The 27,388-nt window shown below is 41.6% G+C and overlaps 1 protein-coding gene across 3 annotated transcripts; it reads right to left on the minus strand.

Moving 5' to 3' along the window:
• Positions 1 to 994: 994 nt before the first annotated feature.
• On the minus strand, positions 995 to 27,346 carry lipeb (lipase, hormone-sensitive b). 3 transcript variants are annotated; one of them, XM_087174865.1, is made up of 15 exons: positions 27,204 to 27,311; positions 26,734 to 26,764; positions 23,405 to 23,445; positions 19,013 to 19,254; positions 17,865 to 18,149; positions 16,737 to 16,827; positions 15,419 to 15,564; positions 14,842 to 15,027; positions 13,815 to 13,967; positions 10,655 to 10,799; positions 9,727 to 9,954; positions 8,417 to 8,602; positions 7,174 to 7,355; positions 6,112 to 6,378; positions 995 to 5,414 (listed from the first exon to the last, which is right to left on the minus strand). In XM_087174865.1, exons 1-15 carry the CDS (start codon positions 27,292 to 27,294, stop codon positions 5,010 to 5,012), a joined length of 2,679 nt encoding a protein of 892 aa, XP_087030991.1. In that variant the 5' UTR covers positions 27,295 to 27,311; the 3' UTR covers positions 995 to 5,009. The 3 variants fall into 3 exon arrangements, with proteins under 3 accessions (XP_087030991.1, XP_023265119.1, XP_087030990.1); XM_023409351.2 differs by lacking the exons at positions 23,405 to 23,445; positions 26,734 to 26,764 and having other exon boundaries at positions 27,204 to 27,346; XM_087174864.1 differs by lacking the exons at positions 26,734 to 26,764; positions 27,204 to 27,311 and having other exon boundaries at positions 23,405 to 23,670.
• Positions 27,347 to 27,388: the final 42 nt, after the last annotated feature.

Raw genomic sequence — 27,388 nt, forward strand, 5'->3', positions numbered from 1 at the left:
GGAGGAGGAGGGGTGGGTGGGAATGGGGGCTATGGAGTGCGCGCGCTTCCCCGGTTCCGCTCGTGCTTTGAGAATGCGACACGTCCACACATTAAAAATGCCACTGCTGATTGCAATCATGTTTTCATTAGAGGTCACACACCTCTAATGAAGTAGCACTGAGACAGATGATGCCTGGCCTCCTGGCTGAAATGATTATATCACTGATCAGCAGGATACAGGATAGGCTATAATAGGATGCATTGTTAATGAATTTCGCTGTTTTAGTTTTAACATTGCAGTCCTGTGTCAATGCAGAATTAAATAAAGTAAAAGTATAGGCTTTTAGCTCAATGTAAAATCAAAGTATAATTCAAGCATTTAAAACTTTATCCAAGGAAAAGTACTTTACAGTACATGACAGTAAAATGTACTTTTCTTTTATGTAGATGTTGTACCCAGTCAAAATGGAGTTACGTTTGGTCATTTATATAGGCTACTGTTAGGTAGTTTAATCCATACAAAAGCATCATATTCTACAAGGCTATCTTGTTTTAAATGTTAAATCTTTATTGATGCCAGATATATGTAGTCAAGCGAAGAATACCATGTTTGCCTGTGAAATGCAGAGACAAGTAACATCAAATATTAAATACTAAGTAAAGTACATGAACCTCAAAATGTACTTCTTTACCTTCTTTGTAGAGAAAGTCTGATAAATGAATATCGCAGATATCTCTTGTCTTTCTGAATTTGATCTGACACTTTATATGTTTAACAAAAGGTCGCCTTTTTATTATTGACCTTTCCCCAAAATCCTGAGTGAATCAAGATATTGGTGAAATTTAGTTAACAGTTTTCAGAATTCACAACAAATCATAATCATCACTTACCAAGATCCATCAGAAATACCAAGAATATCAGGTCAGATAGATTGAATTATAATTACTTTAAGTTGACCTTTTGTCTGACCAGTGGAAGGAAAGGGTTTATTCATGAGCTTGGACACAACAGGTCGTTCATGGGAGAATATATTTATTTGGATATAAATCAACAAAAGAAGAAACCAGCCTGCTCATGGCATATCCGACACAGACACTCTAGTATGAAACCTGCAAAAACAATGCAGTCAAAAACCAATCAATCTGCAATCATTCTGATTAACAAATCTTAAAGTAAAAATATCTACATGAATCATAATGTTTAATATACATTCTTTTTTTGATTCACAGGTTTGCACTTGTGGTGTTTTCAATAAAAGAAAATTTAAAAAAAAAGTAAAAAAACAAAAAAACAAACAAAAAACAAGTAAACTTAAAACAAATTTGTTTCCAGTCTATGGCTTGCTTTTTCTGTTTAAAGGCTAATCATATTCTACATCAGAACTGCATTTTACAGTGCGGAGCAACTTGCATGTGCAGTGCAGACAGGCTACGACACTGACTAGCACCTGCATTTTCAGTTATACCAGTTAACAGCAAACACTAAACGGCAAGGACAGTACAGCTGTCTGACTGACTGCAGTCTTTGGTTCTGCTTGAAACTAACCATAAATGAAAGAACAGCAAAAATTAAAACATCTAATTGATTGATTAAATGAGATTTTCTCATTAGGAAATATTTTGGAGAGGTGCTTGAGGTCAGTCCAACACACTAATACATTTGTAACATGATTAAGCTTCATCTCATTAAATCTAATACTTTGAAACTAGTTTTGCGATATTAAAGTTGGTATGCTAACTATGAAATCCAACCTTGAGGTGATTAAAACACATTGCACAAAAAAACAGCATTACCACATTAAACAGAAACTGTGACAAGAGAAATGGTGTGATGCTGTGAGTGTGAGAGAGAGAGTGTGTGTGTGTGTGTGTGTGTGTGTGTGTGTGTGTGTGTGTAAAACTGCATAGCTTAAGTGTAAATGTTGACATAATGGTTGAACCAACTAGCTCATGTTTGCAGCAGCGTTGCATTTTGCATTGCACTTAACCGAAATCAGCTTGGGGCAAAAATCTCTAGTGAGAGGAGCGTTTGAAGTGTAGAGGTATGATGTATAACCTGATAATTGAACTACCAAAAAAGCAATATTACACTGATCCACTAACACTAGTTTGAACTCAACAAGGACAATTTGGGATTATAAAAATGCCATGTGGATTATCCACAAATACACACTGTGAAGCAGCAACACTAATTGAAACAATACTGAATCAAACATTTCAGCTCATAGTTGCAAGCAGCTTATAAGCATAATAATGTCAGGAATGCGAGAACTAAGACTCATTCTCTGCAAACTCATCTGTCCAAAACACCTGATGGGCTCTCTGGTCCATCACCTGCACTCAGCTTAGCCTGATGCATCAGTGGTCACCAAGGGTGAGAGGCATATGAAGGTCAAAACACAAGAAGTGAATGAATAACATTTAAGATTTAACATATAAGTTTTTTTTTAGTTTTTAGTTTTTAGTTTTCTTTAGTTTTCTGGTATTCACATAATTCAAACAACAAGGTGCTAATGACCAATCAACCCTTCTGGGCTTCATAAGTGGTGGAGTTTTCAGTCAAGTCAATGTACATAAACAAAAACTGTTGTGCCATAGAGGTTTGATTTCTTCATAGACGCTGCTCTGAACAACAGATGATTAATTCTCCGGATAGTCTCTTGACTGTGAAGTGCCATTCCTGTCTTTATGTGAACACACGACACAAACAAAGAGGACGTGTCCCATGTGTGAGCTCATGTTTCTCACACAATGGAGACTGGTGTGATCATATGAATGTGCACATGCAGACTCCACTTGAGCCACACATACAGGCACCAAGCAACGAAGGAAAAAAAAAAAAAAAGTGACATGTATACAGGCTCAAGCTTAAAATACACTTCACGGATTGACAAACCAACTGCTGCAAAAGTGCAGAGTGAGCATAAACAGTGGCTAGTAAAGCAAGTACAAACTTCAGCCCAGCATTTCTGAGAGAATGAGTGTATTACTTTCTTCCTCCTCAAGACCCTGGTTGTCTCCATCAATCTGACTAAAAATATTGCAGTAAATACTCCAAGCTGACAGAACTGAGCATGGCCTAATCCTGTAGCATGACTTTGCTGCTAAAATTCCTGCTCTTCTACAGGGGGGAGGATTTTGCACTCGGAGCTTCAGCTAAATCCTATTCATCACACAGCATCCCTCTCTACAGACCTGGCAACCCCAGCCCTGTTACCAGGCAAGGGCAGGACAGTGCCAGCATTGTTGGCATCTATATTTAGTTGGACCTGATAGAGGAACTGACCCTCAGAAGGACATTTTTGTGCACTTCAAAGTGCTTCTATGGCATCACGCTCAGAGGAGTGTTCTCAGGTTATTGAAAACAAAGTGAACCCCAAACGTGATGATGGAGAGAAGGAAAAAAAATCTGGACAGCCAGCCACTTTTAGTTGACCAAATACAAGTTCAGTGGCTTTTACACTGCACTCTTACAATCTCTTTTCTTGGTCAGTATCTTCAAGCTTTGCCTAAAAGCCTCCGATTTGTGAAAACAGGTAGTCAGGCATAAAATCTCCTGGCCCGAGAGAAGTGGTACTTTGACACATGCAGAGAAGTAGTGAGAAATAACGCCTGGCCCTGGCGAGGAACGGGAACAACCTGAGAGCAAATCAGTGCTTAAAATGTGTATTGATAGTTGAGGGCTCGGCTTTTTTGTCACCCCCATCCCACTCCTCTTACTACTGTTCTGCAGAGGCAGGAGGTCAAGCAGCTATTTCCAGTCTTAAAATAATAAAAATAAAAACATTTAGCCTCTTTCAGTCATATCAGAGCTAAGATCTTTGAAGAGGCTCTTTAAAAGACTTGAAAAGATAGAGACCAACTTTTCAAGCATGTACTTGTGTTCAGAAAATAGTGTATCTCAGTGCATCTCCACAAATTTCACTATAACAATCAACAATGCGATTTTTGCATTTGCAATATCAGCACTACAAAAAGCACCAGGCGGCATCTAGGTAGGGCACCGTGTCCCCTATCAGTATGCATTACTGAGAGTAGGATATGAGTTTAATAGGAAAGTCTGGGGATGTCCGAGCAGCTGTGGCTAAAGAAGAGGCAAAGTAAATATTGAGCACATTCAAAAATGTGGCATAAACAGCATAAGATTACATTAAACAAACAATGTAGTGCACAAATCAACAAACGTGTCACGATTCATGGATTATACTACAGCAACAGAAAAAAAGATATAAATAACAAAAGTAATACTAATGCATAGAGTTGATAATATGATTGAAAACTGCAACAGAATCTCAAGAAACAAGTAAACCTATTAATCCAGTTTCGAGTCTTTCAGTCTGTTGTATTTTAACGTCGTAATTGTATTTGGGAGAGAGTCAACAGAGTTACTCTCCACAAAGTGAGCTGTATTGACTGCCAAACTGCCGTAATGGAGAACACAATGCAGAGTTATTATGTGTGATTTAGAGTGGTTCCCTAAAGGACAAGTGGCCATTTTGATAGGGATGACTCTATACAGAAGCATATAGTGTGCCTACCACCATCTGATTAGAGCCTTAAATGACTGCCTTGGCCTAGATGAATCACCCATTCAGGCTTCGTCTCAAGAATCTTCTGCGCTACTTTATGTCCGAGCCTGCGCCACTGAACAGCAACTCGATCAAGTATGTGTGCTGCATGTGTGGGTGGGTGCTGGTCTTTGATCTAAGGAATGCTAAATTACCATTTTATTCTTAAACATGACTGTCTTCAGTGGGTGTGTTCGTCTGGTCTGCCAAAGTTGCGTCAGCACATGATGGTGCACAGACAAGTGGCAAGAATTGTAACGGAGAGGACGTCACATTTCTGTCTCCCAAAAACTGGGTATTCTCCTATACTGCACCCTTCGCTCCTTTCTGTTTTTAGGATGCTTTCTCTCTCCCCTCTTTTAGACACTGCACTGCCTAAATCTGTCTGACTTTCATTTACCCTTTCTTCCTTCACTCCTCGGCGTGAACGGCAGACCTTTTTTTTTTTAACTAACCTTATTTAAGCCCCAATACCACCAGCGTCAGTGTTATTCTGGGCTGCCACAGCAACTAAGCCCTCCCCATCAGCAATTTTAGCCCCTCTCCCGACAGCTAGCTCTTCTCCCTCAATGGGGCCAATGAAGAGAGAAGCGGCTTCCCCAGAAGAAGCTGACGCACCCCTATCGGTCCGTTCCAGCTTTCGGTGCTTGCGCGGCTCCGGGGGCGTGTCCTTCTGGGTGAAGACGGCGCGAATTCGCTCCACGCAAACATTGGCAGCCTCTCTTGTCTCCTTGGAGAGCTGCGATAGGCTGAGGAAGCCATGGGGGAGGTCGTCCACCACACACAGAGTGACAGGCTGGTCTATGTTCCTCAAACGCTTGGCAAACATCACAGAGTCATCCAGCATGGGGTCTAATGCGCAAGCCTGAGATGGGGAGAGAAGAAGAAGCGAGGGGGGCAGAAGAGGTAAGAATGGTGAAAAACAAATTAGGATTCCCTTCAGACATGTCAAGAATCTTAATTAAGGGATGAAGAGAATGAAGCCAAGCGTCCCAGTCTCTTTTGTCCATGCTTTCTTTACATTCTTGCTGACTCACTCTAGCCACTTTAAAATCAGCACCTCATTTTCATATGAACACCCTTTTCACAAAGGAGAGCAGTCTTCAACCTCACTCATCTTTACCATCACACTCCATCTCACTGACACAACACTGTATAACAGTGTATAGTCCTGGGTACTGTGTATCTCTTAACATCTTGAGGTTGTCTTTTCTCGCTCCAACGCCGTCTCCTCCTCCCTTCTTTTCACCATGATAAACAAACAATCCTAATCCTGCTCTGCTCCTACAAGCTTTAACAATTTCATATCAGCAGGTTTAAAACCTGTTTAATTGGCACATGAACAATCAGCCTTCTCAAAGAGGATCATATATACATATACATGCAAGCAAATGCACAGAGTTGCGAGGACTCAAAAGCTCTTCAATGCACTGACTGACATCTTACCTAACACTCAAGTTGATTGAGCAACCTTTGACCAACGTGTCATCTTATTTAACTGTATGAATGCCCTGTTTCCCTATGTCGTCCTGTCAATCTTTCCAACTGCTAGTTCTTCTTACCACTATATGTACAGGTGGCATCCCTTTCAGCATGCTATCAGGGGCCAGCAGAGGTGAACAGTAAGGATCCTTGACCACTGGAGAGGTATCCACCCTCATCTCAGCAAGTTGCTCTGAACGCAGTGGCTCAAACCCCACGGGAAACTCCCTGGGGTGATCCAGCTCTGATCCCTCCTCTCCAGCAGGGGGTGGTATGGCCACTGAATACAGGTCACTGGACATGGAGGGATCCACATCCTTGGAGAGGAAGAAATTCACGTCTTCTGGCTACATGAAAGAAGGGACAAGAAATTATTCAGGTGAGGTTAGATGGCACTGAGGGAGGGAGCACAAGGGAGAATCTAATACCAAAGGTATAAGAAATAAGAGGAAATAAGGCATAAAAACATTTAACAGGCCAACTTAGTTATATATACACACACATGCCACACTTTGTCCTTGTGAAAATCTTCTAAAAACCTTGGCTCAGTGCCTGAGAGTCTTGGCTGAACAATCCCCATTTCAAGGAGGAAAAGCATATTTAAAATCTTACGTCACCTCTGCTTGCTATTTTTCCCGAGCCAGCCGCTAATCTAGTCTCCCTGTATGAAAATACATTTGAGGATAATCTGCAATACCTTTCGAGTTCCCGCACAACCAAAAAGTTTTGATATTCCGTCAGCATTTTAAAGCCAAGTCTGTTTATGAGGGATAGGTGACATAATCTCAGCTGAGTTCATCAAAGTAAAACATACACATCACTGCAGGGTAGGCAGTATTGTATGATACGGGGGCAAAATATCTCTATGCTAACAAAAATGTTGCTAAATCCATTTAAGGCAAGACGTATGAAAGCAGAGATAATCTGATTATAAATAGGAGGCTGGTGTGAGTTTCCTTCACTGCAAATGGTGCAATAACCATCATCAAATTACAGACCTTCAATTTAATCACAGGTTAAATTCTGAGTAATAAGCCAGTGTTCTGTTCCGTTAGCTGCTTGATACTATTAACTTCTTCTGGATAAGAGCATCAACTGAAAGCATTCTAATCGCAGTGTAAACATGTTCAAGTGTGACATACAGCACGCTCAGAGAGCAGCGGTGCACTGTGCGAAGTGGAGCTGTTGTGGGATCCCAAGTCCTGGCAAGTCTGGCTCTTTACAGATAATTTCCTGGAGGGGAACTCTGAGGGCTCTGCGGGTACAGGGGGGTCAGCGTGAGGAGAAGAGATGGACGCCTCTGAAATGCTCTTTCTCACTGCATCTAAGAGAAAGAGTGAGAGGGAGTTAAGAGATTTTGCAAAACAAAAATTAGGGGTGTTTGAGAGAAAAACAACAGGAAAGTTTATAAAAAAAAAAAAAAAAAGAACATTAACCATGTAAATTATAAGTGTATGAAGGATTGAGAGGCCAGCCTAATTCACTTTGGGCCAACAGCGGCTGGAGGTTACAGGAAAAAAAAAAAAAGCTGTAATACAAAATCATTTTTACTTATTCTACTGTTTCCACTTATCGTATGTCCTCTGGTTTACAGCCAACAGTTAAAAGCCTCAAATGCAAATTGGGATATATCAAGAAGAAGAGCAGAGAAGTGGGTGGAGGAAATTCAAATAGTGCTGTCATGGTGATATCATCAGCCCGCCCCGAGCCGTCAAAACACAGCTGTAAGAGTTGTCATGGCTGGTCTCCTCACAAAGCACTACTGAGCTCCCATCTTTTTAATAATGAACCATCTCAGCACTATGATGGCCTTTTAATAATGTACACCCACCAATGACATTCTCATTAGTTTGGGCTTGCAGCTGTGGGGGTGTCACCTAGCTAAGGGGACACCAGGGAAATTACATTTTGCCACCAGATTTACGGTGGCTACAATTAACAATTACTGTCAAAGCCCTGCTGCTCCAAAGAGGTGAATTGATATGAATGGGACAACAGGAGTGTTATGCAACAGGGTTGGATAAAGTGATAATTGGTTAGTTGAATGCTGAATAAAGAGTCCATGTCAATGACCTCCTCCATATGGGCTGCAAATGAACTTCGGGACAGTTGATGTTGTTGTGCTCATATCACTTAAATAAACTGGCTCAATGAACACACTGAAAACGTGGGCGGTAAACACCCAACCACAAGGAGCTCTGCTCTGTACTTTCAGCAAATAAATATAATAAAAGATACAAGCAGATTGCATCTATAGGAAACTTTGAACACAATAGCTGCCAAGCAAAACACATTTATTCCACCCACATCTTGCCTACTGTTCCCACCTGACTGCACACGCATGAACAAACACACCCATATACACAGTCACAGAAGGTGGTATACCAGTGGCTCCCGGTGGCGTCTCTGCAGCTGTGCCTGGGGAAGATGAGGCTCTGTTGGGATCCAGCAGAGAGTGGATCCAGTTGGAGGCTCCCTGTCGGAAATCTCGCAGCAGCAGCGCCGTGTCTCTCCTCACCAGGCTCAGCGTGCTCACTTTCTCTACCTGCTTCTCTGTTTGCGGCTCATTGCCTGGAGAAGCAGATATAAAGGTAGCATTAGGAGGGAAAGGGCTTTTTTTGTTGTTTTTGTTATACTCGAATAAGCATGAATGAGTAACAACAGAGAAGATGGAAGAGCAATAATAGGAAAGGTATAATAGAAGAGCAAAAAACCACTGACGAAGTGGGTTCAATACTGCCACCCAGCAATTTGTATTACAGATAGCAATACATAGTGATGACAGTAGGAGTAAAGAGAAAATGATTAGTGTTTTAGTTCGGTTATTGAAAGGAGACACCAGATAGACTACCTCTCTGTGTCAGAATTTGTCATAGTTGGCATATTACTGCAGTACTCCTCAGTTGTTCTTCTCTGGGACAAAATTATTCAAGAGACTTGCAAGAGTTTCCCCTGCATTTTAAATGCATTACAGCAACAACATGAAAAACAAACAGTATGATATTAAATTGAATTGTTATTGTTAGGGAAAGTTTTCCATACACAACTTTATTTTGCTCAGGAGCATTTTTATGGTGTAGAATATTGTACTGGAAACTTGTTTTGTCATATTTAAAGCTTTATAATGAGAAAGATTTTTTATACTACACAAATTGTGTACAGTGAGATCCAAGAGAGCTAAACACTGTTATGATTCATACATCTCTTTATGACTGTCATAAAACTAAAAAAGAAGCCAAAAAAACAAACAAATGGGCAGTGCAGAATTGATTAGTCAACAAAAAAATCTATTTACATTTTTGCAATAAATGTAATTGTTTCAGTCATTTATCAAGGTTATTAAGGTCATTAAAAATTTGCTTGTTACAGTTTTAAAATGCTAAATAATGCTTGCTTTTAGCAACATTATGAATTGAATACTTTTTATTTTAGCTATTGGACAGACTTGGTCAGTAATTTGAAAATTATTTATGCTACACAACTTGTTGATATGATTACCACTGTTAACAAACCTACGACTAGTCTAGACTATCATGTTAAGAGCATGTATGATGTGAAGCAGATGGCAGAGACCTGATGAAGTACTTGGAAAAAAGGAAATGGAGGAAAATAGATCTTAACTTAATTCTCAACTCAATCAGATAAAAAAAAGAATCCTGGCTTGACTTCTTTTAAGAACACACACACACGTCTACCTGCGTAGGCGCTGAGACACCTGGAGAGCACACTGAGTGGCAGCAGGGGATCCATAAGTGTTAGCAGACGGGAGGGCGATGCATAGGCAGTCAACAGGGTAGCCGGGTAGGCTGCCACGATGCCATCTGGCATTCGCACACCAAAGGCAGCAGCGCGCATCGATGTCGTCACACACAAATTGCCACCCGCACTGTCCCCGGCCAGACATACTTTCTCTCCAGTCCATCCTGGGGAGATAAAAATGGGACAGTGAAAAAAGGGGTTAAGAAAAATACTGTGAGAAACAATAAAAGAAATCAAAGGGAAAAACTGAAAACTAAATAAACGAAACAAGAAAAAAATCTGTGCCACAGAGTAACCAGATCTGCCCCCCCCGCCCCGCCCCCCACTGTAACACTACTGAATACGTTGCTGTGAGGGGGTGATGTCTCACTGACTGCCTCATAGCCACGATATTTTCATCTTGTACTAGAACACTAACATATTGCACTATAATCACTGTTAATTTGACACAGCGTTCGTCGGCGGTCGGATGTACCCAAAACCGACCAGATGTCTATTGTTTTCTGCCTGAATATTGAGCATCAAAGCAATTTGTGTGAGACTGCAGAACAAGGGGTATAGTGCAAGACATCATGCTGAAGCATGATTACTTTCAAAGTGATGAATGAGAAGTAGAGGGAATTGGTAAAGGTGTCAAAGTGGAGGATTTACAGAGAACACCTTCACCCTGAAATAGGTGATTTTTACCCCTTTGTTGTTCCTGCTCATTACATCTAACAAACAACTTTCTTTTCTTTCATCTTATAGTTATATACCATTTCTACTGCATATACGTTCTCGATGACTATAAAAAGTAAGCGTACAGGGGAGATAAAACCCAGCATATAAACAATGTATAAACAATGTTGTGAGATGTGTTGGTACCTAGTAGGTGGTGGTGTCTCAGAGCCCAGCAGTAGGCATAGAAACATTCCTCCAGGGCCCTCGGGAAGGGGGCCTCAGGGGCCAGAGAGTAGTCCACTGACAAGATAGGGACACCAAGGTCCTGGGACCAACTCTTCAGATAGGGCTGCACAAGACAGAAGACAAGGATATGGAGGGTTGAATTCACAAATGGAAAACAGCCAGTTTCACATTGAATATATCATATGTTGTTAAATTTAGAGGCAGGCAGACAGAGAGTAAGATAACTGTGGTAGGAAAGAGATGTGTGGGGGTAAACATTAAGAAGCAAGGATAAAAACTTAAGAAAATTACGTGTCCCTCTGATGTCATCTGTCTGCTTTCTGGCTTACTGTCTAGACAAAGGGAGAATGAGGGCTGCTCTCAGTCACCTCCATTTCCTCTCTCCTCATATGGTAATAACAAAGGTGCCCACATGTCCTAGTTTGCAGACTATGAAGGAAAAAGACAAAAGACAAAGGGGTGGTGTGGATTTACAGGGATAGTCAACAAAAACAAACTCACTGTCAGAATACTGAGTGTTTTTCTTTTTCTTGTTGCTACAGTCAAGTTAAGCGTTTACTATTCTTGCGCCAATCTAAGGTACGCGCTTTACTTCACAACTGCAATGCAAGTGACCTTGAAATATGAGAAAAGCATCAAAACTTGTCATGACAAAATATTCCCTCCACAAGCCATTCCTCTTCTCCTCCTCTGTCTTTATCTTCTCCCAACACCTTTTTGACTAGCTATGACAGGGCTGGCAGTGAAAGCGACAGCTCTCCATTCACAATGCCAGGAAAAGCACAGTGTGTGTATGTTTGTATGTCGCCTCACTGACCAGTGATTCAGTATGAAAAAAAAATCCCCCAAAAAAACAAAGTAGCAGCTCCAGCAGTCAGCTGTGCCGACTTAAAGCCTTACCTGTCACTATAAATCTGAGAGTGAGAGTGGTGACAACTGAGTGTGCGCACAGTTCAAGCACTGTTCAGTGTGGGTTTGTGCGAATCAGCCAAGGTACTCCTAACGTGTGTGTGTGTGTGTGTGTGTGTGTGTGTGTGTGTGTGTGTGTGTGTGTGTCACGTTTAACTGAGTGTGAACAACAGCCATTGTTGCCAGTCTCCAATGAGTGTCAACATGTGCCTGAGCCCATGGGCAGGTCTGTCAGTCAGACAGTTCATCATCTGCCTACATAAAGGGAGCCAAGTATTCACAAAAAATGGCCACCGGGCAGAAAAAAAGTATGTGTGTTTTTGTTGGGCTGGGACCAAGGCTGGTTAATTTTATATGACTCAGGAAATTCTTCTTATACACACACATCCTATTTACAAAGAAAACCACACACACACACACACACACACACACACACACACACACACACACACACACACACACACACACACACTTCAGAGGGTCCCAGATCTGTTCTCTAAGCAGGTATTAATGGGAGCTACAGTCCCACTCCTCCTCAGACAGGCAGAGTAGTTAATCTGCAAGCTTATACCGCCACTCTCCAAACACTTAGTGTGTGTGGTCTGTGCCCAAGTTAGCAGATGCACAGATGCCAGGACATCCATTTCTGTGATCTCAGCATCATTGGGCACCAAGAGCTCCAAAGGTTCCTGCTACTGAAGTCGAACTCTCTATTTCGCCCAGAAGACAGGAAAGATAGGATCGTGGAGTAGAGGAGATATAAGGAGTAAAGGGGACAACTTCGCCTCCGCCCGCAGAGAAACTTTCCATTTATCTGCCCTCTCTTTCTTGACCTTGCCTGAGGGATTAAGCAAGCAGGAGGCACCCAGTAAAATGAGCAGACAGGTACGTGTTGCCCAAATAAGACAGGAAGGAGATGTGGAAAAGGAGACTAAGTGAACAAAAAGGATTTTGTGAGATATTAGAAGAACTTAGAGAGAGGATGTAACAAAAAAGGAGGGCCCTGAAGAAGAGAGAAGGATAGCCTGACAAGTCTTGCATTAGTTCCTGGGGTAATCTTTCTCTGCGGGGTTGTACAATTCTCTGTTAATTCAACATGACAGCCCTGCTCACCCCCTTCTCTGATTGTTCCCTCTCATCCTCTGGTTGCTACGCAGCTGCAGATCAAGGCTGCCCATGTCCTTGGTGATTTCACAGAGGCGTGTCTTGCAGTAACTATAAGCTAGCTTGGTGCCACATAAAGATCGTACACAGCCACAGAAGAACACATCAGCGTAGGACAATCCGGGATAGATGGGGCCACAAACCTTGTTAAAATGATCTCTCAGAGGAAGCAAGCAGACTGATCGCCTCTTAAGGCTAGTGCATCTTATAGTGTCACTGATGTAAACTTAAGATACAACTGGTTCACAAAACAAGAGTCATGACAAAAAGACAGGAAACCAAAGCTTATGTGTTTGTGCTGGTGTCCATATTTCATTCACGTGATCTAGAAACTTAATATAGGACATGGGCTCCTTGTTTAAAAAGGAAAAAAAGAGAAGGGGAAGAAATGAAGTGAATGACAGGAAGCAATGATTTACGTGAAAGAGAAGAGCCAGCTTTGTGTGCACCTTACCAATAAAGAAGGCATGGAAGGAGAGCAAAGTGTCTCTACTAAGTTTTCAGGGATTAATTACAAAATAATTAGCTTAACGGTTCATTATGTACCACACTATTGACAGAGTAGAGACTCAGACTGATAACCCCTCTGCTCCTCTGCTGTCAACTAGTGTCTGTCTCCTTATCACTTTAATTAGCTGGGGTTCAATTACAATTAGTCAGAGATAACACAGCCAGAAGTTGAAGTATTGAAGGGATGAGGTGATGAACTTAGCTGGATGACCGCTGTGGACATACCGGCTCAAATCCTGGAAAAACAACATCTGAGCCAGGTGTCTAATGGCGGAGGTGCAGTGTTGTCAGTATTTGGCTATGAGGTTCCTCATGACATATAATACGACTTCTTCCTGCATTTTATATATCACAGATAAGTTGAATACTACCACATACAGATGTGAGTCAAAATGCTTCTTGATATTAAAATGTGAACGGTCTTTTGGAGTCAGTTTTCCTTGCAAAATCAAACCAATAATGCTGCTTTTCTAGTCAGAGTAAAGAAAAGACTTAATGAAAGTGAGCAAGATCCAATTGGAGAGTACCATCTCACCTCATGGGACTTAGAGGTCTGGGCCACAAAGCCCCCGCCATGGAAGTGGACCAGCAAGCAGGGAGAAGAGGGGAGGCGCTTGGTCTTTAACCCCAGTGACAGAGAGATGGCGCCCCCCTCAGAACGAGAGAGAGATAGCAGAGTTTCACTGTCCTGGAAAGAGTGAAACAGAAAGGGATTATTTCAGAAACTGAACTAATACACAAACAATCAAGATCTATTGCAAAGGTCTAATATTTCAAAAACATCACGATGGCAAATCACTCAGAGGAACTGTCTGCAGACTGTGTACACAACAAACGAAACCTTTTTTCATTGTTAATATATTTTATTGCTAGTGTTAGCAACAGGGCTCCTTTGAGAGAGGGATTAACTAGCTATTCTGCAGCAGCTTGCTGCCAGCCCTTCCTGAGCCTGCATGAACGCACACTAATTCCCATTCATTAACAGGAACAAGGAGGGAGGGAAGCTGTGGCTGAGAGGGAGGGTTTCTGCTGATACAGGCTTGTATTTTTGCAACATTAAAAAGGACACTGTTGTTTTGCTGGAGCGTGATCAATGGCTGAAAGTGTTTGCTGATAACATGTCTGGTTAAGTGCCAACATACAAAGAAAGGAGGAGAACAAGCTCGGATGGATTGAGGGAGTCTCCCGAGAGAATTATAGTGGGAGGCAGAGTAGGAAAAGTCAGAGTGATACCTATGACAGAGAAATAGAGAGTGATAATGAAGGGTATTAAATCCATGGGGATGCTTTGAAGCTGTCGTTTACTTGAGCAGCTCATAGAAACACCAAATATCCTTAAATATTGTTAGATTATTTTAAGAATTTGTACAACCAGTATATGCAAGGTGGTTTAAAAAGACCCAGTGGAGAAAAACTAGGTCACACAACAAATACTCAGTACTTAGACAGATTACAAGGATGTAGTGTGAGACAAGAGCTGGTCTTGTCTTGAGAATATGAAGCCTTTTTATTGTGTTTTCCATTGTGACACTGTAGTGTAAAGTGAATGATGATGTAAGTACCTGTCCTTCACGTAAGTCATAGGAGATGAGCCTCATCTGAATCGGGGCAGTGCCAATGTGGGCTGATGGTGGAGCTATAGTTACAGATGCTCTGTGGTTGGCCGCCAGGGGAAGGTCAAAGGGCACAGGGGGCACAGAAAGAGCCCGGTTCACCTTAACTTGAGTGGATGTCATACTGGCGAGACTCTGGCGGGAGAAAGATGATGGAGAGAAAGATAGAAAAAGAAAAAGCAATGGAGATATAGAGAGAAAGACACAGAGGCAGAGAGAGTGCAAGTTACAGAGCACGTCAGGTCACTGGAGAGAAAGAGAAACTGGATGAATAAATCATGAACACCACTGAATAAATTGAATTTCACTCTATTATTACTAACAGCCTGTAGGCCAAAATGCATAATGATAGAAAGGTACCTTTACCAGAGGAAAGTAAAATATCCCTGATACGGTTTTAAAATTAAAAGCAGGGCAGTGTACTTATCTGTGCACATGGGTTAACAATGACAGCATGAGTAGATTCCAGATGTCTTAGAGCGTGTTTGTCTGTGTGTGTTCAAAGAAGCATTAACAGTCTACTCACCGACAGGACCTCAGTCTCAGTAATGTTCCAGAAGGTCTTCCAGAAATGAACATCCAGGTTCTGGGTGATACGTTCAAATTCTGCCCCTCTCAACTCTGGGTCGATGGCGTACTTTCCTGAGGTAAAGAAAGAGCTGGCTGCTACACCTGGGGAAGGGAGGACGGACAACAAAATGAAGAGGGTATACAATGCGTAGGACACACCAGAGACAGTGGAAGGCAAGAAAAGGAATGGGAGAAGCGGATGGTTGAGGAAGTAGTGAAAATTTGCAAAGACAAGGATAGAATGAGAACAAAGATGTCACAAAGACAGAAGCAGTTTGAGGGAGGGCAGGAAAGAGGGAACATTAAAGTTGCAGCTACTGGACTCTAGCACATAAAACAACATTAGAAAATATAAACTCATTGAGAGTGCAAAAATGGACAGTGAAAGGATGGCGAAAAGAAAGAAAGATGTTTAATGGGGGAAACAGAGCACTAAAACACGGCAAACCTCAGTGATGTGGCTACAATTGAGAACAGTTGTCGAACTCAACAGGGTGGATTGGCTTTTATGTCCTCACAGCATAATTATCTTTTTTCCACAGGGATGTTTCAGGTCTGCTGTGCTAGTTCCATGTTAAACCAGAAGCATTTCATGGTATTAGAATAGAAAAATTTACCCTACTTTTGATGCTCTGCAAGAAGTCAGGGATGGGTATTAAAGAAAAGGGAAGGATCTGAATTTTTAAGGTACCTCCCACTAGTCTGTTAACTAAAATACAGGTAGAAGACAGCTAATGCAGCTTACAGTGCTGGGTTCAGAACCATTTAAGCCAACAGGAGCTGTGGGATAAAAGCAGCTTCTTCATGTAGTCATACTGACTCTCAGTTCACTGCAAAGGACTATGATGAAGAGGGTGGTGTTCCATTACACTCACCATATGGTGCAATACCTCCTGCCTCCACTGTGGTGCAGCAGAGAGCACAAAAAAACCATGAGAGTCAAACGATTCCTTTTTGAATGTTAAATATTTACGTATCTGTTTATATGTGCATGGTGCAAATGTGTATATGATGGCAAATCTTCTTCTATCTCTGTACGTAACTGTGTGCATGTTCAAAGTATTTTGAAATATAGAAGAAGCACACCAGCTAGCCCTCGAGATTCCAAAGGATGAAAGAGCATCTACAATCTAAACACACAACATCAAAAGGTACACAGTCAGGGGCCAAGGATCAATGTAGAAGAGGCATGAGGATGAATGAGTACGATCTATGAATGACAACGAAGTGGCTGGATGGTGAGAGGGTGCAGCTGCAGACAAGATGATGCTGACCTATTCCTGACTGATGGCGTCTGTAGTTTTCTCCAAAGGCCACAAGGCCGATAGCGATGGTCTGGAGAAAGGGCCGGATGGCTGGAGTGAACTGTAGGGAGGTGGGAGGGATGGACAAAAGCAAAGACAGACTTTAAATTCTGATCCACTTCCCATGGCCCACTTAAAAACAAGACATAAACCACAATTCAAACTGCAATCAGTCAACCAGAGAAAGTGAAACATAGGGATATCAGAATATCAGATGAGTCTTAGACATTATAAATTGATGCACACAGGACTAGGGATGTTTCATCATTTTTTCCCTGTCAGTTGATTTTGACCTCTGTCCGCTGAGGGTTCAGCCTCTCTTGTTAAGCTCAACTAAGAACAAAGGCCATGGCTGTAAAGAGGAGCATTTTCTCCACCCACCCACGTCCTTTCCTCACTTCACTTTACTTGTAGGTTTGGGCAGCCTTTTGAGTCTTTTGTAGCTCTGTATTCCTTTCCTGGCTTTTACATGGCACACGTCTGAGAACTCTTGGTCTCTTTTCAGGGCTAATCCCTATATTCTAAAATGCCAGCAGGGCAGTGTTTGAGCTCCTGGTGACAAATTAGTTCCTGGCCAGGGATGGGCATCGTTAAGCAGTATCAGTAAAAGTGATAGTACCTTTAACATTTTATCGTTCCGGTACTTTAATGGTACTCTTATTGGTCATTTTTAAGAGGAACAAAAGAAACTAATTAAGAACAGAATTAACATTGCTTTATTTTTTCATTTGTACTGAATGCAAATTAAACATTCTTGAGTAGCAAACTGCAAAAGAAATTCATTAATGGTTATGGTTAATCATTAACCCATGTTTACTTAATTGAGTTAACTCTGTGTGTGGGCTCCAGGCTGCTAGCATACATACCTGGGGCAACGATGGACGAACTATGAACGTCAGATAAACAGGTCACTTGTTTTTAAATACTGATCAATACTTTATAATTGACAAATTAAGGGAGGGCTAATGGGAAGATTTAGGGGAGCTTCATTCTGTACTTGTCAAATCCTTATATAACAACAAATATAATGGAATATTTCAAATAATGTGTTGCTTATCTTTCCAATTGCCTATCCTTTTGCCACACAGCCCATCTCACCTGAAAGCCCAAGCAACGGCCATAGAAGCACCCCTTGTGCATGGATGAGTATTCACGGACAAAGCTCTCGCTGAGGCCACTTTCATCCTGGAAAAAAAGGTTGCCATGGCTGTTGTCATGTAGCATGCGCTGAGCCAAGTAGAGCAGGGCACGCAGCTGACACAGGGCACTGCAGTATGCCTCCATCTCCCCTGCATTGTGCGCTACTCGGAAAAAGATGCTGCGTCGATTGGTGGTGATGTAGCGCCCCTTGTGGATGATGTGGAGGAGACAGCAACGCACAACCTAGAAAAGCAAGAATAATCTAGCAATGAGATTTTGAGGAAAATCAAGGTTTTTTGGGGGGTTTTTTGTTTGTTTTTTTTAAGTCAAATTTTGATATCTACAATTTGAAAAAATGTCACCAAATTAAATGACAAGCAAATTAGGTAAATTAATTTTACAAAATTATATGTATCTTTGACACAATGTATGACGAACCTCAGGTCATTATAATTTTTATGAAAGTGAACATGTAGCATTTAAAATTATAACAAAGCAAACCATGTTCTTTAATTGTGCAATCATTAAAGAGGCATGTCTTCTGGGTCTGCTTACATTATAATTAAGATTAGGGTGGTAAGTTTGAAGGAAAAAAAAACATGTGATAGCATGCCTGAAAGCGAGCGTGTGAAAAGCTTACTGCTTCACCAGGGTGTTACAGATTACTCAGAGTAGCACTGTGGGGATGAGAAGGATTAAAAATGTAGAAATCGAGAGGCTAGAAAACAGACGAGCATTCATTTGCTGCTCTGCTAGACTCATTCACTTGTGGTGGGCTGCAGCCATTGAAGGTCATGATGTTTCATCAATAAGTATAGAAGATAAAGTACAGTGGTTACAGTAGTGGTAGATATTCTGCAGCTGGAGGAATTTATCTAACCTGATTTGCAACATAAAATCAATCTGTAAAACAAATGGACTGACCTTGAAACAAAGCGATATCAAGGCAGAGGTACTGGTGAGTAGATTTTCACAGCGTGGAGAGAATATTGATAAGAATGTATTGCGGTATGGGAGCTTATTATTGTCAGACCTGCACTGAGTTGAAACGAGAACACATCATGATTCATACACACACATAGACCTCAAATCATTCCCCAGCCTACCTTGACCAGTGAGCGATAGCCGTTAGCTGGTATGTGTGGGTCAAAGTCAAAATGATGGTAAACTGCAGCGAAGCCAGAGATAACAGGCTCCAGACAGCGAGCGTGCTCCTGTATCAGCTTCATGGCATCCACCAGCCGCCGTGCTGCATCACCCTGCGACCCCTTGGCTCCCCCTGAGAAGAAAGTGGCATTTTCTTCGCACACGCTGTACAGGGTCGCAAACACTGCCTTGGTGTCCATCACTAGGGGCAGGAAGACAGCGAAGCAAGGAAGAGGATGAAACAGAGAAAGACATAAAATTAATTTTATACGTGTGAAGATGTATATAACAAGTTTATGGATGTTATTCATATGTGTTCCAGAGAAACACCGGGTCAAGTGGTAGCCGACACAGGGGCATGTATCTCAGCGCCCTATCTTGCTACTGATTACACCACCCTTCTGACCCCAAATTTATACAAATGTAAAATCAAACACATTGTACCATTCTGTAGTTGTTAAAACTATATTGTCAGATGGTATCCGGTCCTGCAATCATAAAAAGGAGCAACCTGATCCCTATTCAGCACCAAACCCATAGCTGTAATCAGCATGTAGACACTGTACCAAGTGGGATAACATTGGATATATCCTACATAATGTTCTCTTACTCCTATTAACTAATCCCCCATAGTCTGGCGTATGAAAGCTCATTGATTGAAACGTGTTAAGCAAGCCTTGAAATTAAATGATGTAAATCCGGGCTAAGCAGCCAGAATCCACCGAGATCTCGGCAGACATGCGTGGAACAGGAGGAGAAGGCAGAGGCCCTTCGCTAACGTCATGCTGCTGGGAACCAATGCAGATTAGTCATACACTGACAAAAACACATAAACACACTCACATAAGAGTCCCAAAGGGAGGTATACAGCTGACAACACACAGCTGAGTGCATTCATCAAGTGTGCTCATATATCTGTCCTAACGTAGTATAACACAGCGCTATGTCCCTGTTGGATTCACATTGTTAGACTGAGCTCCTCTGCCGAGTCACCTGAGAACTCTGTTTCCACAACACCTACTGTAACTCTGCGGTCTGGCTGGTACTTACTGGATAGGGTGACTGGCATGGTGAGAGACAGAGGAAAGAGGAGAAGGGGCAAAAGGGACGGAGACAGCAGTGCCTCCCAAGTGGACAGAGAGAAGGAAAATCATTTATTTGTGGATGGATGGTGCACATTCAGTCTTAATGGAGAGATAATAGATAATGATCGGTTCAAAATTACTCTTAAAGACTCTGCTGCTACCTAATGAACAGCAAAATGACATTAGCAACCCTTGGAATAAGCTCACACTCATCCTCAAAGTTTTGTTATTATAACTTCAAATAAGGCTACAGCAATAAAGTAATACAGGAAAGAAAAGTAAAAACAGCACAGCGATTTCTTCAGATCCCTAAAGGGACATCTTGGGATGTGGAGCAGAGGTTGCCTATGCATGCTAAAAAGTGAATAGATTCTACCAAAGTGAAATACTGTGGGTCAAAGAAATAATGGAGCCCTAATCGCACAATTATTCTGCTATTGCCTGCCATTCAGGAAGAGTAATAGGAGAGGCAATTTCAGTTTGCTGGGAGGAATCACAACCCCGACATCTGGGAAGAGACATTTATCAGCCAGCCGTCTTCTGCCTGCGTGCGCACTCACTCACAAACACACACAAACACACACACTGCATGAAAAACCTCTTCAACCATTGCCCATCTTCTCATTTTCCTGTCTTGTGTTTCCCTCTCCCTCCTCTTCTTTTCTCTTTCAGGGAGAGCCTTTTTACCATGCCCTACAAATAAAGACGCATCTCTGTTGGCAGAATAAAGCTAAAGAGTTACCAAGGGATAATTGAATCCTGTCACAAAAATTTCCTCCAAAATGTTTTGGAGATTGTTTAGATGTTTTTTTATTGTACAGTTTATTCCATGTGTGGCAGGGGTTTCTATTTGGCTGTGTTGATGTTTTAGGATTTTTATTGGTGTATTTTCTCATGTGTATGCATATATTTTTATATTTTGTCTTTCAATGTAAAGCTCATTGAGCTTACTTGTAATGAAATGTGCTATATAAATTAAATTGCCTTTGCTAGAACCAAACCCTGACGGGAATACTGCCTGGCTGCTTCTTCCACTTAGCCCTGGAAAACATTCCTCATCTGAACACACCCAAATGTTACAGAGCCGAGCCTTTTAACAAAACAGAAATCAATGAGCCACTCACAAATATGTTATATCAAATATCTTCTTATTTAGCTGCACATGTTTGTTTCTGTCACAAGCCAATTTTTTATAATTACCTCCACACAGTAAACCTTTTGTGTATGTGTGTGTGATGTTGCCATCAATCCCATGGTGAATGTCCCATTGAATTTAAGAGGCATTCCTTGGCCCTGGGGTACAGAGACAGACTGAAACAAATCTGTAGAGCCAAATGAGCAGACTGCACAGGACAACACTGCAGTGAGGATATGTTTTTCATTACAATATCAAATTCTATCCATTGCTGTAAAGCTTAATGAAGCAGCTTGGGGACTAATTTCACATTGATACAATCATGTGAAAGGAAGTCTGTGAAGATTCTCAGTCATCCAGTTTTTGGACTTTCAAGAGGAGATGAATTGGAGGCAACTGGACTTTGTTGTAGACACTTGAAAATGTTTCACTTCTCATCCAAGAAGCTCTTGGATCAGAGGTGAGATGTCTTCAAGTGTCTACAACAAAGTCCAGTTGACTTTAATTCAACACTTCGTGGATGTGGGAATAACTGTAGATGACATAAGCTCATGAATTCAAGAGATCCTCTACACTAAAACAGAATTTAAATGATATTAACTATTGACCATCTCTTAAAAAAAAGAAGGAAAAAAAAAAAAAAGAAAGAAAAGGCTTCAGGATTTGTCTCTACATGTCATCACTTTAGTTTGACTCTCCGCAGTCCCCCTTAGGGAATCCTCCAAACAAAATCAAGCTAAACAGGATTATTAGCTGAACACAGTCTTACGGGTATGAGGAGTGAAGGATCAGGGCGACACAAAATGTGTAAATGTTGCCACCCACTCGTCCTGATATGTTAAGCAAACATTAAATCATACAAAAACATCACATTAAAGGATAACTGTTTAGAATACTACAGTACTCAAAACAATTCAACAGCTAATGACACAACACCAATATAATCCTGGGATCTTTGCTCCATCTCAGGATTTGGCAAATAGCCAGAGAATGTTCTGAACCTGACAACAAATGAACTTGTTACTTAATGTGCAACAACTCAACTCATTATGTCAACATTAAACTGGAAACACCGAGAGACACACACAAAGAACATCTATAAATACACATTCATAGGTCTGCATAAAGACAATCATAGCACTTTGGCCTTAGGGGACACAGTGAGTGATTTGGTCAAGCAGCCACCCAAATGGCATGCTGCAGGACCAGCTATAGCAGTCAAATCAGATTGGGCACAAAGCCAAAATTAAAATTACATTGCTTAATTAGAGCGGGGGGGGGGGGGGGGGGGGGGGTACAACTCTCAGCTGGGCAAGCAAATAGGCCTTATGTTGACAGAGTAAGCTGGACGTGAACTTTATGAACCCCTGGATCAGCATAAGCTGCTCTAAAATTTGCTTAAGGACAATGAACCTAACACACATTACACCCCTTTCTAACTGCAGGGAGTATATCATATGCAAATTTAATACAAATGAACACAGTTATGTGAACCAGCACCATCTTAGCAAGAGCTCACTCAGCGTTCAAACATGCTGTGCCCCAGTGAAGACTTCACCTTTGCTTGACATAAGATATACAGAGCATCCTCAAACAGGGAAACATTAAAGCTGCCACTATACTGAAGCCAGGATGTGTGTAATATACCATCTATAGGATCTACAGGATCTATAGGACACCCATACCCCGACATGACTATGTCTGACTTAGCAGGGTGCCCAAACTTTTGAACATAATATAACTGTTTAATTTCTTTCTGTTTTTTGTGTTCATAAAAATTAACTTCATGCCTGTTTGCTGCATGGATTGTTTTTGCTTTTTTTCCCCACTTCAAGAATCAACAAAATACGTCATTTTCCCCATTGTACTTGTTCAACAACATGCTTTCCTGACTTACTGAAACAAGTGGTCACTGAAGGCCCATTGCAACCATGAAGTTGCACCTGGTCTCTCCATATTAAAGATAGATGAGAGTGGGTATTAATAAGTCATGTACAACAACCAACACCAGCGACATTACAGACATTACAGAAAGCTACCTGCAGGCTGCTTCAGGCATAGCACATAATTGATGGTGTAAACTAACTACTGGGTGGAAAGGCTGTAAGAGAAAAAAAAAAAAAAGTGTTTACCAGCTTCTGAGTTCAAGGCTCTGTCCTTGTCTGTCTCCTCTCTTCCACGAAAGCAGTGAGAGCATGGAGGAAAAGATAGACAGAATGAGAGAAAGACCGGGAGGGGTGGCACAGAGCCAAGGGTTCTCCAATTGGTTTTGTTCTTGCTCTCGCTGTCGCTCTCTTGTCTTTACAATGTAGCTCTTCCCCTGTCAGCCTCTGTATGTCAACCTATCATAACCAGTTCTCTTCAAAGGCAATGTGTTGTCCTTTTCTTTCCTCTCCCTCATCCCTCCCATGACTCTTTTAAAAGCAGGGGGGGGGGGTTATCATCAACCCTAGCCCAGTTAACTTTCTCACTGTGACAGAGGGCTATTTTGCTATTGGCTGTTCCACTTGTAACGCCCTGTGACCTTCAATCTAATTGGCAGATCACAACAGACACAAGCATGACTTTATGAGATGATAACAATATTTCAATTGTAGCTTTTTTCCTTTTATTGCATCTTGAGCACAGCATTATATGGCTTTCACTTTAACATTTGAGAATAATGAATGCACTTGTTACCAGCCAAAACAATTTCTTTTTTTCTTTTTAGAAGAAAAGAGAAATAACCCTCACATACTGCTAAAATGAATTCCCTTTACAATTATTAAGTAATCAAAATTGTTTGATTAATCAACTAATAATTTCATCACTAATCACTAGTCCTGCAACTGTACTCACTTTAGTATTGCAGTGTTACCTTTTGGTAGCACTTGTTATTGTTATGCAGCAGAAACGTGCTGTATGTGCCAATTCTTGAGAAATACCAGTGTTTGGCAATGAATGCATAACAGAGATAACACGTGCACGACCAAAATAGAGGGTGTATATGTATTTCAGAGATCTTTTCCTTTGGAAAATATGACCTTACTTAATGCTGGGTGATGTGAAAGACAGTCCCATAAGTCCCTCGAGATAACTGAACCCTCACCCACTCATAAAAATACAGAAATGAACATATCCAGGAACACTGAGACAAAGAGTCATAAACACCGCTACGGCCCTGATGGAAATTTTGTTGTTTCTGTTATTGTTATTATTCATTAACTCAGAGGGTTATGTTACCCCACTTGTTTTTATTTTTGCTTGCTTATCTATAGCCTTATTTCATGAAAGATGTCTTGACATGTCACAACAGGAAAAGCAAAGTTATAGAAGAAATAGAAGGGAACTCAGAGAGCACAGATCTCCACCAAGGCCAATGTCAAACAACATACATCAGACTTCAGAGAACTAACTAATCCAGATCTGAGTCAAAATATAATTAGTTATTCCCTGGCTCATGACCCATCCCTCCACCAAGTTCGGTGCAAATTGTTCAGTACTTTTTGCGTAATCCTGCTAACAAATAAAGAGACACGGGTGGAAACATAACCTCCTTGGAAGAAGAAATAATAAATTCAATGATGGCTGGATTCCATCTGGCTCCTGCTATTGTGCACACTGGCTCACTGTCACACTGTTGTGGGTTACTAGGACACTGATCAGAATTTCAATCAATGGTTAAAGTAGTAACACCTGTTCTTTTCCTACGACGACATGTCAAAATATCAGCTGTGAAAAGGCCCATTAGCAGCACAATTAAACCTGTTAACACTCCCCGCTACACACACACAACCTCAATCAGTCGACCCACCATGGGCTGGGTTCTGCTCGAGGCAGTTTTTCCTTTGCCACTGTCACCAAATGCATGCTAACGGTGAGCATTGTTGTTATTATATCTATTATATCTATTATCTAATGTCTACTACATTATAAAGACTAAATCTAGACCTGCTCTATATGAAAAGCGCCTTGAGATAACTTCTGATGTGATTTGGTTCTATATAAATAAAAACTGACTTGACTTCACTTGGCTTTCTGTAATTCCCATCACTTTCCACTGTTTAGTGAAACAGATATCCAAAAGGTGAGCAGATTTACTGTTTTATCAGTCCTGAGATGCAATCAAAGTGTTGTTCCTTTTTCTGGAAAAATCTGCTTGTTCACATTTATGGCTATAAAATTAGAATTGATCTGGTCCTTTTCTGAAAACAGGAGCAGTTCTAACGGTCGACCATAATGCTGAGAAGACTTGGAGCTACTTCTTACTGTCAGTATGATTAACTGTGCTGATCTTGTCTAGGCCATTTCTAAGCCATGGCTCTACTGTGTTTTTCTTTATCAAGCCTAAACAGACCCATTCTGGGGATATGTGAAGTCAGGGAAGATCTAAGTCCAAGGATATGAAAACACACTTACTGTTACTGGAGGTGGAACACACCAACACAACATAATGTCCTCATCTATCTATGCAATTAGAAAGTCTCAACATTTGTCACAGGTTGAGACCAGACAAGGTAAAATTACACCATTTGGCCTTTCATATGTTTTTCTTCTGCAAGATATGGCACGTGGTCAGTTGTTTTTTTTGTTTTTTTTAAACTTTGCCAGAAATCTGATACACAAAGGCCATATCTATAGGCAGCAGGCTTTAAAAATAGCAAACTGTGAGGAGTGCACTGGCAACAGGAAGCGACAACAGCGGGATTCTGTAGTGTCGTGTTTAGGAGGTGTTTGACCCTTCTCCCAGTCAGAGCACCACAAGGCCAAACTGAACAACAGGAAAGTCGCAACAATGAGTCTCCACACTCCTTCCTCATAGGACACAAAAGGCTTCCCTTCAGTTTTATGGTGCAACACCTTAAATTAAAAAGAAAATTTGAACTCTGATAATCAGATCTGATGAAACCTGACCACCTTAGGAATCTCACATAACAAGTAAGATTAGGCAAAATCTCCTCTAATCTCATTATTCAGGCCTGAGGCTATTATAAACACACCATTCACAAATAGGTAGCTAAAAATATTTATTAGTGCAGCAAACGCATAGACAATGTATGACATATTGTTAGAGTCCTGACAAAGCGAAGAAAGCCCTTTGAGAGTAGTGGTGCTTTGGGACTGGTTGGATTGTTCCAGTTACAGTGTGACAGTGGCCTAGTTAACAGAATAGAGGGAGTTTGTTTAGTCATAACAGCAGATCCACAGCGCCTACAGGCAGCATCCTGTTAAGTCTGCTACCTTCTTTCACAGTCTGCCCATTCGTCACCATGTGTCTGTCTGATCTCATGTCACACAGGCAGAACTAATGACAGCGTCATCAGTGACCCTATCAATTCGCTTAATCGATTAATGCAGTTGGTACAGTAGCAACAATAACCCCCATCCCACCCCCACCCCCACCCCTTCCATATGCCACACTCGCAAGTTAATCTAGTTGCCACCCCTTCCTTCCTTCCTCATTTGTTTATGTTTGGAGTACCTGTTGAGGTGGGTCCTGTCAGTGTCCGCGGCTGAGACTAGGGCACAGAGCGTGAAAAATGAATACAAACACAACGTGTGGCACGGAAATCTTCTACAGCAATGGCATTACTACAACTGCTACAAATAATGGTACACACATTAAAGCTGTGACCGGTTACTACATACATGCCAGCGAAGGAGGTTGACCGGGCACTTCTTTCAGCAGCGCTGGTAAACAGTCTATGCACAGATTCCCTCAGTACCTACTCGTTTTCGTGTCATACAACAATCATATGATCTATGCAGCTGAGACAGACCCAGCGGCTTAAATCCTACTTGTTCATTTCGGCTATCAGAGGCCAGCTAACGTAGCTGCTAAAGCAAGCTAGCGGGAGGTGCCATCACAGGGACGTCAAAAGAGAGACGTCATTAAAGGGAAAAGCGACAGGGGGGCTGTGACGAGGCTGGCGCGGCACAGAAAAAACTCACCCACTGGACCCTCTTTGTGTTTGGACGAGCGTCTTCCATTCACACCTTTTTCCAGTCTGCTATTCCCACCACTCTTCTTGCTCGACGCCATCTTCGCCCACTCTGTTTACGCACCGCCTCTCAAGTCTCTCCTACATACCTGCCTGGGAGCTCTCAGGCCCCGCCCACGTCAAAAATGGAAGCCA

This window comes from Seriola lalandi, unplaced genomic scaffold (genome assembly GCF_002814215.2).
Source record: "Seriola lalandi dorsalis isolate HSWRI2012SDOR001 ecotype SW California unplaced genomic scaffold, Sedor1 jcf7180002054390, whole genome shotgun sequence".
Lineage (NCBI taxonomy): Eukaryota > Metazoa > Chordata > Actinopteri > Carangiformes > Carangidae > Seriola > Seriola lalandi.